Source organism: Oncorhynchus gorbuscha, linkage group LG08 (assembly GCF_021184085.1).
Source record: "Oncorhynchus gorbuscha isolate QuinsamMale2020 ecotype Even-year linkage group LG08, OgorEven_v1.0, whole genome shotgun sequence".
Lineage (NCBI taxonomy): Eukaryota > Metazoa > Chordata > Actinopteri > Salmoniformes > Salmonidae > Oncorhynchus > Oncorhynchus gorbuscha.
Genome location: NC_060180.1, coordinates 27,128,022 through 27,140,045, shown reverse-complemented (window position 1 = coordinate 27,140,045; position 12,024 = coordinate 27,128,022). Strand labels below are relative to the sequence as shown.

The 12,024-nt window shown below is 41.8% G+C and overlaps 1 protein-coding gene across 2 annotated transcripts; it reads left to right on the top strand.

The window, feature by feature from the left end:
• Nucleotides 1-292: 292 nt before the first annotated feature.
• Nucleotides 293-11,398, top strand: LOC124041423 (poly(rC)-binding protein 3-like). 2 transcript variants are annotated; one of them, XM_046358979.1, is made up of 13 exons: nt 293-796; nt 2,025-2,067; nt 3,304-3,426; nt 3,558-3,614; nt 3,773-3,889; nt 4,117-4,248; nt 4,885-5,013; nt 5,249-5,356; nt 6,469-6,510; nt 6,981-7,056; nt 7,802-7,854; nt 8,220-8,389; nt 8,909-11,398. In XM_046358979.1, the coding sequence occupies exons 3-13, from the start codon at nt 3,349-3,351 to the stop codon at nt 9,267-9,269; spliced, it is 1,323 nt and encodes a 440-aa protein (XP_046214935.1). In that variant the 5' UTR covers nt 293-796; nt 2,025-2,067; nt 3,304-3,348; the 3' UTR covers nt 9,270-11,398. The 2 variants fall into 2 exon arrangements, with proteins under 2 accessions (XP_046214935.1, XP_046214936.1); XM_046358980.1 differs by having other exon boundaries at nt 296-796; nt 11,001-11,398.
• The last annotated feature ends 626 nt before the right edge of the window (nt 11,399-12,024 follow it).

Genomic DNA, 12,024 nt, shown 5'->3' with positions numbered 1-12,024 from the left:
CATTATTGTCTTCCAATCATGCAGCGATGCAGCAGTAATTAAATATGCCACTTATGCTTCACTGATTAATTTCCCTTCACAATTTGGTGGCTCAGCTGAATGCAGCTTTATGGGCAGAAGGGATATATTGTATCCACTATTGCCTCATTACTGGTTGTAAGGGCTTGGCGTGGGGGAGGGGCAGAGTGAGGGTAAAGCACTCCATGAAGACATTATGGTTGTCTCTCCAAACATAACTACACTCTCCATTGGCAGTTCTGTCTCCATTTTTCTGATGTGATGTGTTTAACTTTATTGAAGTAGGGAGCAGCTTGCTAATCTGTCAGAGAATCTAAACAACCAACAATTTAATGACGTAGTTTACAAAGCGTTTCTACGGGATTTTCTCGTTAATTCTTTTGTTGACCGTAAATTGTTCGACTTCTACAATGTCCTCCATGCAGTCACTGTAATTATAGCTCTCTCAGGACAGTGTCCTGCAGAAGAGCCACTTTGCTCTGCCCTCACTCCACAGAGCGATGCCTCCCTTGTGTCACTGACATGGAGAGATGCAGGTTCACTTGCCCTGCGTAGGGGCTTATCTAGGGCTAAGCTAGGGGGACGGACAAATAGCAAAGCCAGCCTCAACCCAGCCAGCCGGACTAAGGGCACAGAAAGCCATCTGTCCCTTCTCTGTGCAATAACTGACAACAAAGGGGGTCAAACATTTAACGAGGACTGTAAAACTAGGGGACTATTCATTCTGGAGTGACAAAGAAGAGAGGAAGAGGAACAAATATTTATACTAAAACAGCAGGTTAGTGTTTTATACTAATAGTTATTTCTTTTTTTACATTACAAGCTCCTCAACCAATGTAGCTAATAGAGGATTAGGCTTTGCAGCTATTCATGTTTCCCTTGTTAATAATATTGCAAATAAGAAAACTACAGAAGTCTTATTCAACCGTAGACCTTAATCCCCCGTTCTTTTAACAACTTACAAATAAATTGCCCAATAGCCGGTTGCCCTGAGTTGACACAGACTTAGATATCCATGTCATTTAATTTCTAAACCCTTATTGTTAGATGCAATGCAATTCCGTTGAATCTTCAGTACTGGATTTAATTGATGAAACTCAAGCAAGGCTTTTGGTCAAATATTGTGGGTTTGAGTATACATATATTTGCCAATGTTCTATGCCCTTGTATATTCGAGGAGGAACTTTTATCCACACATTAAGATGGGCCTAATCTCATTTCATGATGTGAGAGGAAGGTTTTAAAATGCTCCGAATGTAATACAATGCTATGTAGGCCCTATCACACACAATTATGGGGGGGGGGTTTAAAGCGCACAACATAGCCTCCGAGCAAAGTCACTTGTCTCACGATAAGCTTTCAATTTCAATGTCGTTCCATTTCTTCGACAAGATCAAATTCAAAATCCTCATATTGTCCTGAAAATCAGTTAGTCAAGAGTACACGTGTTCCCTGAAGTGTAATTCCAGTTTGGTTACAACGATTAGATTTTTATCAACACATGTTTGTCACTGTACTTGTTCAATTGTTAAATCATGCTCATGGCTGCTCCTGTGGAGCGTTTTGTTCTGTCGTCTTGAGTGGGTGCTGACATGCTAGAGGTGACTGAAATGGGTCAAAAGGGTCTTAAGCATTAACCAAACAAATCCGGGCCTATAGGATTAGGCTGGGATGTTGCTGTTTGTTGGATGCATTTCGTGTAATTATAATGACACAGAGAAGGGAATCACTCTTGTTAGGCTATATATACCCTGCTGCTCAACAATTCTTTGAATTCCTAATATTATTGTCTGCAGAAATATTATATTATTTTCTATATGGAGTGAAGATGTTTGCATTGCTTGCTGGGAATTGACCCAGGCTTGACTTAGCAATGAATTTTGAAGCAATTATAATTAAAGAATCATATACTGTTTGAATGTAAATGACATGTTATTGTCAAACTCAAACATTATTTTATCCATCACCATTGTATGTAATCCTTGTTGCTTCCATGTCTTTCTTAGGTGTGGCATGCCGGCAAAGCGTTGTATTCATCTATTGGTGTTGGTAAGTATCTTTGGGGCAAAGGATGGGGTGGAATTGGACCAGAAATCGGCCCTGGCATTTCTAACAAACCAGACCATTTATATTCCTCGAGACCCCACACCGGCCCATTTATTTTCTTGAGGCCCACATTATTAGCCAGATAATGATCATTTTGTGCGAAAAACCCAAGTTAGACAGGTCCACTGGGCTAAAAATTGACCAGCCCATCTGGCATTTGCCCGAAATGCCAGATGGCCAGTCCGCTCCTGGTCAAAGGTCATGCATGACACACTTGATAAGATACAAACAAGACAAATGCAGTTATGTTTAAAGCATTGGTGTTGTAATGGATTGTAATTAATGGGGGGGGGGGGGGGGTGATACATTTTTCATTAGGGTAAATCAAATCTACCTTTTTAAACCTCAAGTACACTACAAGTTAAAATTCTCAGCAACAAAAAAGTGATAATGATCCTACATCTGTAGATTAGGGCAAGTTTTGATAGAATTTTGGATTGTGGAAAGAAGGATTCTGTCCCTTCACACTCACCGACAGAGTAAAGTAGTATGTTCATATTTGAGTGTCCCACTCCTGTCTGTCTTACATTCAGAGACATTCCTCTGTGGTTCTGGGTATAGGATGAAGGGTACATGGGAACAGTGGGACATTGTGTCCCCACAGTGTGATATTACTAGGGTATTATTAGAGACGGTCACACAGACATCTCCAGCCCTGTAGGACACAAACAGCTCCTTTTTGTATTTCTATCTAATAAAAGAACAGTCTCACAAGTTCTGTTTAGCTGGAACTAATGAGGGAGTCCAACGTGAGCATCACACCAGCAGCAAAGCAAATTTGACCCAGTCACAGATATCAACCACTAAAACAGAATCATAATGATAAGCCTTGTATCATAGGGATAATGATAAAGAAATATGTAACTATGTATGCTTACCGGTACGTGGGCACAATTAACTCTGGAGGCTTGGATTTCACTTTTAAGTGATGTGGCAAAAACCTGAGGTCAAAATCAAAGACAATTGCATTCACTGTAGGGACAACTCTCTAATCGTAAAATGACAAATTCATTGTCTCATTCATTCTGGGAAAGCCTCCACATATAGTTGTATTGATTGCATGTTGGATGCATTTCAAGGGTCGTGAAGGACTTTCTAATATCATTTTATGGCTGACTGAACAAAAATCAATTGACCATGCCAGTTTCATGTGAATTGGGTCCCTCTTTATGTCTACAGAGTGTTGTATGAAGCTGAGCGTCTAGACCGTTGATAAGTGTGAATATGTCTGACAAGGAAGGTGGGGCCTCAGAGGGGGGGCTGAATGTTACCCTCACGTTACGGCTTCTGATGCATGGGAAGGTAAACACGTCGCATCTTTGCAACATATCTCTATTCTTTTACATGATTCCGATCGTCGGATCACGTTAAAAATGTTTGAATGTCATCATTCTATTGATTTATATATTTGTTTGGTGTCTCATTGTTAACAGGAAGTGGGCAGCATAATTGGAAAGAAAGGGGAAACCGTCAAAAAGATGAGAGAGGAGGTAAGTCGTGTCCTTACAACTGTACATAATTTAAAAAACATATATTTTCTGACAAAACAAATCCAATAAAATGCTAATTTCAATAGAATTGGAATATGCTTTCGGGAAAAAGGGTATTTTTTTACATGACTCACCTAAAATGACAACTGTGTTTCTAGAGTGGCGCTCGCATCAACATTTCGGAGGGATCTTCTCCAGAGAGGATTGTTACCATCACAGGACCAACAGAGGGCATCTTCAAAGCTTTCTCTATGATCGCTGAGAAGTTTGAGGAGGTAACAAAAGACTCTGCTACCATGTAATCTGGTGTGTCCTTATGTTAACATCTTACAAGTAAAAATGTACTTCATTTCCTCACTTTGGGCCACATTTCACACAAAACTTCCTTTGACTTCAATGAATGATACAATTACAAAAGATTTTGTCAGGAACGTGTTAGAATTTCTGAGATTTCACCCCCTATATTTTGATAACCTGAAAACGGTCTTAACCTCTATTCCAGGACATTACAGCTGCAATGACAAACAGCACGGTAACAAGCCATCCTCCAGTGACACTCCGCCTTGTGTTCCCAGGGAGTCAGTGTGGCTCCTTGATAGGCAAAGGAGGCTCCAAGATCAAGGAGATCAGAGAGGTAGAAGAAGCGAGGCCCGAAGCATCTCTCAATTACTTTCTGTCTCTCTTGACAACAATTTTGTCCTAGCGGGAGCTCATTTGATTTAGCCTGGTCCCAGATCTGTTTGTGCTGCATAGCCCACTAATGACTGTAGGAGTTGTTTATACCGCATATATCTGGGATCAGGCTACATTTGATGATCCCATCCTAACCTTTCAATCACCCAATGAAACAGCCTCAAGTTTACAATGAAGCACCAGCACCACGCGACACTATTCAGGGAGACTGATAACCCTGGAGTACCAAACAACGTGGTCACACAAACATTCGTATTCATCCATGGAATTGGGTGCTAAATCCTCATAGTAAACACAGTACATTAACTATGAAGGAGGATTGCACTCTCCAAGTAATTGGGTGTCAAATATTTATGTTGACATAGTCTCGGAACACAGACACCAAATCTTGTGTGTGCGCTGGCTAGCAGTGTCACAAGAGACTAATTTGTACAACATATACATTGTGCATGTCAACAAAAATAAATACAAATTCAGACATTGTACAGTTATATATGAATAATACATGATCAATAGGAATCTTTTGACAAATGATGGCCTCTCTTTGTAATTGACTCCCATTGTATGTGATGTTCAGACCACAGGTGCTCAGGTGCAGGTTGCAGGGGACATGCTGCCAGAATCCACTGAGAGAGCTGTCACTATCTCAGGCACTCCTCAGGCCATCACACAGTGTGTCAGACACATCTGCTCTGTCATTCTGGAAGTAAGCAAGCCAATACAATTAACATACAGTATTATTATAGCATCCAATTGTTCAAATGTATATCCAGACCTGAAACGACTCGAGGCTTGATAATTATGGTATCTAACTACACCATAATAATTGAGACTACAGCCATATCAGGGCCTAAGAAACAATGGGATCTAACTAGTTGCAGTTGGTCGTGATGTGGTTGTCTGATCAGTCATGGTTGTTTGTTGGTTGGTTGTGTCTTCAGTCACCACCCAAAGGAGCAACTATCCCATATCGCCCCAAGACCATGCCAGGAGCCGGTCATCCAGTATTTCAACAACAACATCAACATCAACAACAACATGCTTCACAAGTGAGTGTTTTGTTGTTGTCTGTACAAAAGTTACACTTGAATACAATACTGTAGGATTTTAAAAAATATATATACACATCAGCCCCTTGGCGCTGATGATTGGCAAGTGATGGCAGGTGATCAAATAGCCTTCTAAGGCTGATGATGTTATGTTCAGGAAATGTACGATAACCTTGTTCTAAAAAAACTTGCATGTCCATTAGAATTGTTTACGTGTCTGTGTATTCCAATTCATTCCTTGAAAATGATAGGCAAGAACCTGTTACATGACGATGGAAGGCTGGAAGGACAGCTACTAGCCACATAATGTTGTTGTTGTATATTCATTACCATACCTGCTTGTAATTAAAGACGTAATTAAAATGAGCTCTGGGAAAAATGCAAACTAGGCACTCATTCCGCTCATTCTAGGAATTTCATGGAAATTAATTGCATTTCCTGTTATTCCAATTAAAAGGTCGATTCTGCATCTTCCTGGCCTTCTTTGATCCCGAGTAATCAAGTTATGAAATGTAATTGGAGTTCAGGCTACAAAAACATTCGGAGATGTCACACAATGCTCATTTAGCCCAAAAAACATCCAGTGCATCTTTTCACCACTAGAGGGAAGCATCCGCATATATATTGACGTCTCTCAGCTATTTGTAGTATGTGAGTGGCCAGATGAGAAATTGCTGCTACAGCCAGTTGACTTTAAACATCTATAGTCTCCGGTCAGAGCTGTCATATAATTACACAGCAGTTAGTAAGCACATCGCCACGTTACAAATGACGGCAGTGTACAGATGGGCATCAACGCTAGACAAAATACGCCACTTAAACCTCTCGCGTTTGCCATGTATGGCATTATCCGTTATGGCTCCCATTTTACATACAGACACATCCATTATGACCTTTCACAAATGTGTGTATCTGATTGGACATCCTAGGCAAAGCGAAGACGTAGACGTAGACGTAGTAGTAGCTACAGATTGTGAGAATGTGACCAAAGCAGCATGGGATCTACATCAAATCCTCATGTGTTGCAACCATTTAGAAAATAATCATAAAGGGACAAGAGGAGAAATGGTCAAACAGTTATAATACCCCACTCCTGTATCCCGTTTTTGCAGGCCTTCACACTTCAAGGACAGTATGCGTTTCCACATCAAGATGTAAGTGCATTTGTCTGATCCAATAACACCCACCCCAATGACCCACTCCTGCCCACAACCACCACCAACTTCCAAGCCACCACTACGCCCTCAGTGCACTCATTAGCAAGGAGGAAACACTAACACTATCCTGTACTGTGGTGTTTATTAACACTAGCATAGCAGCTTGCTTTGTTTCAGAAGAGTGTGAGAAAAGAAAGGGACCATGACAATACAAAAAAGCTAACGGTAACTTGGCACCTCTTGCTCATAGAAATACCACATCTAATATTGAAGAATCGCATCACTTCCATGACAAGCCAGCATAATTCTGATTCTGATGTCAAATGTCGCATTCTTCACCAAACTATCACACATTCTGAACTCTGTGTTTGAATTTAAGATTGGCTCTGTATTGTAGCTATAGCTGTCAGCTCCGCTGAAATAATCCAGTTTGATTGGTTAGTTCTAACTTCCTTCCTACCCTGCAGTTGACCAAGCTTCACCAGTTGGCTATGCAGCATATCCCCCTCCCTTCCCTTGGGCAAAGCAACCCTACCTTCCCTGGTACGTACCCAAGGCTCCCTGGGAAAGTCCATCTTATCCCTCTCTCTCTCTCTCTCTCTCTCTCTCTCTCTCTCTCTCTCTCTCTCTCTCTCTCTCTCTCTCTCTCTCTGCTCCTCTTTCTTCTTCTGTGCTCATCACACCAATCAAAAACCCTCTTCTGCTTCTGGAAAGACCACGTCTTCTTTTACATGTTTAGGTTTTACTGTATGTCTGTAAACATAGAGCAATTTTTACGAGGTGGTAGCCTACATCTTACAGAACCCTCATCTCACAGACCCCTCTCCTTAACCTTGGCAACGATTCTCCTCTGTCTCTAACGTCGTCCCTACCATCCCTGACCTATACCACCCCATGTATTCTATCCCACAACAAAGAAGCAGCCAACCGACCCCCCCCCCACAATATTCAAACAGAATTATTGAATTATTCCAATTGTTTGATCAATTAAAAAAAAGACAGGGTTTTGCTGAACATGTATGCATTCCAAAAGATACATTCACAGATTGAAATGCTAAGGTATATTATTAATCTATCATGATGTATAATTGCATGCATTTCATAATCACAGCTGTTAAGTGGCTTTGTGCTTTCATGTTAGATGTACATGCAATGTGATTTGAAGTCTTTAATTAAAGGTGACCAAACAATTGATGAATGTCCTGTCTCAGGGATCATACAAATACAGTGACGTGCAATGCCACCACTTTCAGTGCATACGGAAACAGTACTATGTCCTACTCTGCAGGAATGGATGCCTCTGTCGCCACAAGTTCTCAGGAGCTGGCGATACCCAACGACGTAAGTCTTGCTCAGTCTTATCAGCGTCATACAAGGTACAGACTATAGATCGCAGTCATTTAGGCACCGGTTCCGCTGCTCTCAAACAGAGAAGGACAGCTGAAATGGATTGTTGTTGTTGTTGTTGTTGTGATACGTAAGCCAACTGAACGCTGTCTCTTTACATGATGTTCTACTCTTATCTTTAGGACAGATCTCCAATTGTCACATGTCCACGCTGGCGAGAATATTTTTCAGATGTCCCAAATTGTGGAGATAACATTATGGAGGGTGCAGATGTTTTAATTGGACTGATAATCCACGAGAGAAACGTGTGACACATCTTTTGACTTCAATTTGTCACTTTCCTATCTTTTCCTCCTCAGTTTATTGGCAGTATAATTGGCAGACAAGGCAGCAAGATCAATGAGATTCGCCAGGTGTCGGGAGCTCACATCAAGATAGCCAGTGCCACGGACGGATCGCCCATGCGCCAAGTCACAATCATAGGCTCTCCTACCAGCATCAGTGTGGCACACTACCTCATCAATGTCAGGTAAGACTGCCTCACTACCTCTAACAGGTCAGTTGTGAGTTGTGACCCATGAGGCACTACAGTACATGACAGGCAACTGACAAGACCCAACTGAAAATAGAGAACAAAACAGGCAAGATAGTCAAACACCGTAAAACAGTCTAACAACAGACACGACAGTCAAACAACAGACAATATCGTCAATGTAACAGTGTTGACAGGAAGGAAGGATGGAATTGTTTTGTTTTAGGGAAAAGCATTACATATTATCTAAGTGCCTTGGGGTCTACATACAATCCAGTGATCCAAACTCACAAAAGCATGAACACTTTTTTGTCTTACTGCTTTTAACACATAACATTCCTCATTTGATTCTTTTTTTTCCCTTTCTCTCACTCTCCTCCCATGCTTTACCCATATTCTCTTCCCGCCCTTCTTTGGATATGCCTCCCCTTAACTCCTTTGCTGAACCCTACCTTCCCATCTTCTCCCAACCCCATCCTTTCCAAAAATGGCTACCTTCCCTGTATCTGTTTACAGCTTAGAGATGGCTAAATACACCATGCAGGCTGCTTCCTCTGCGTCATCTGTTGACCTCAACAATATGAGCTTCTCTCAGTCTGCTCCCACTGTCTCCACACCCACCTCTCTGGCTGTCATGGCCGCCACCACCCAAGTCCCTGGTACCATTAACATGCACTCCCCCTCCACCTTACAGTCCATCCCCACCCAGCACTATGCCGTCCCCGTTTCCAGTCTGCTTGGCATGAAAACGCTCCCTATGCTGGCTATGCACCCAGCAGCTGCCTCAGGGCTCCTGCAAGGTCTATCCCCTTACACCACTAAGATTCCTACTGCTGGCATGAAAAAAACTGAGCGCCAGAAGTTTGCCCCATATTGACATATGGGATAAGAATTGAATTCCCCTTCCAAAAACACGTTTGGGGTCAGTACTGCATAACACTTGTTCCCTGTTGCAAAGCTTGATTAAGATATATTGACTGTATGCAGAGGCCTCATGCCCGTAGGGGGGACAGGGGCGTGTTCCCCCTCAGATTTGTCTTGTTGAAAAATACGTTGCTGTTGTTTCTCTGTGATACTACCAGCCACCTAGCAATTTTATGAAGTTGGCTTTAGGTAGCACAGATAGGTTCCCAATCTCCTACCCTCATTACTAGCTACCAAGGATTGCAGGATATAGCTTTCAGCTGTTTGACACACACACACACACACACAGACACACACACACAGACACACACACAGACACACACACACACACACACACACACACACACACACACACACACACACACACACACACACACACACACACACACACACACACACACACACACACACACACACACACACACACACACACACACACACACACACACACACACACACACACACACACACACACACACACACACACACACACACAGTAGTGTAACAGTATTGTTTGCAACTGTAACTAAAGCGAAATACCTACTTGTGTGTCAGAACATACACAACAATACACAGGCGTTTCTCAAACTCACAGAAACAGCGGATCCTTCCAGCAGAACCGTTTTCTCAGATATGATGTACTGTGTTTTGTTTTGAATCGCTGTAAACAGTTGGCCAATGATGTGGTTAGGAAAAAGCCAGTTCCAAACCAGAATTGACGTTGTACCAGCTGCATTCTATCGGTAGGGTAACTGTTAGACAACACTTTACTTGACACCCAAGTGTCAAGTATTATGACATGGCCATAACCATGTCATAATATGTCATAACAGCTGACATAATGTGTAACACTGTCATGACCCATATATTTACACCTCTTGTAACATATATTGCGTTATTTTATGGCTGGTTATGACACCTACATCAGCATGTCAAAACCCACATTTATTCAAATGAGTTTTTTCACTGCCGAGACGTTTCTTTCTTAAATCCTTTGTTGTTGTGGTAATATATTTTTGTTTACAGTCATGCTTCTTTTTTATCGTAATGATCTCGTAGAAAATGAAGTTTATTGCACTGCCGTGAAGCATGATGACCTCCCTGTGACACTTTACGTGGACTAAGAAAATACAATTTATGAAACTGTCACGAAGCATCACGACCATCATAATCATACAAGCCAGATCGGCCTATCACGTACATGCCCTGATATCAGTCATCAATCAAAAAGAGGGTGTCTTGTCCTGCTCCTGCAATCTGATCGTGCATTCATCCCAGGCATCAGCAACAGAGCATTGGGGTAGGTGCACGTCCGACATCAATGTGTGCGCAATTCAAATTCTAATCGAACATGGTCCATTTTTTAAATATTTTTTTAAATATCACATACATAAACATACTGTTGACACGTAGGCTAGGATGTAATGGAATGTTTTGCCTTGTGTGGTAGCTTTTGAGTGTTTTGACACTCTTATGTAGGTATCATAACCAGCCATAAAATAACGCAATATATGTCACAGCAGGTCTAAATCTATTATAACAGGTTATGACAAGTTATGTCAGCTGTTTATAACCGCGAACGTGAACATTTATGACGCTGGTTGTCAAGTAAAGTTATTACAGTGAAGTTTACTGTAACAATGGTTTTTCCGCTTGGTCATGTTTTTTCCTCCTCCTCCAATAGGCTCTCGTCAGTGGTTACAGACTTGGGTGCTCTGTAGTATTGTTGCACATGCAGTGCTGAAGGGATTACTCTAAAGCCACGTTGGATTCTTGTGGCTTTGAATCTACACAAAAACCCTGTAGAGTGGGACTGGCCTAACTAATTCCTATTGTTCTGTTTTTGCCACTTGGTTTTCTCAGAACTGAAGTCAAAATGAACAAACCTCTACAGTCCAATTCATATTCCACTCTGCTCTCAATATCTGTGGTTGATGCAGCACACTATTGTAACCACGTTATGTTGATGCTCGTGTTTTTAATTAGGTTCCACTCTCAGCTTTGTTGATGAGCTCTTATGATTTGTTATATTTGTCCCAGACATGAAATTACTTTTAAATAAATCAAGCTTTTTACGAATACAAATGAGTCATTTCTTCTTTTTTTTATTGCACAGCAAAATCAAAAATTTACACACTTGAGATTAGACTACCCTTCAATATTAGTAATTGTTGTTTTCATATACAGTATCTTTCTCCTTCACATGAAGAGTGAGCCATAATTCAGATATGGCAGGGCTGTGCACAGACCTTTCAGGGGACAGGTGCTTAAAACGAAAAGGCCCAGGTGTTAATCAACTCTTCTGCTGCTGTGACAGTACTGTTGATATTTTAAACTAGGTAGCTAGTTTACACACACTCGACAGGTGACCGCATGTCTCAAGCCATGCATGTTTGAATACTGCGCACCCGCAATCTCCTACAGGGCAGACTGGGAAACAGGCACGACCGGGCGCACTCGAGCTCTGTACAGGGCAGATCAAAAGGAGCAACCAACAGACTGGGTGGGGCAGGGCGAACATGATGACATCACGACGACTTGCGAACAGTGGGTTCTGAACAACAACGTTAAAAAATCTATACGCAACATTTTTTTTTGTGTGGTGGAAAATATACCACTATCCAAAAGGGCACGATTGGAGACTGGACGGCCTAAGGGGCATGTGCTCTGCACAGGTAGAGCCCTATCTGTGCACATGCCTGTCTGCC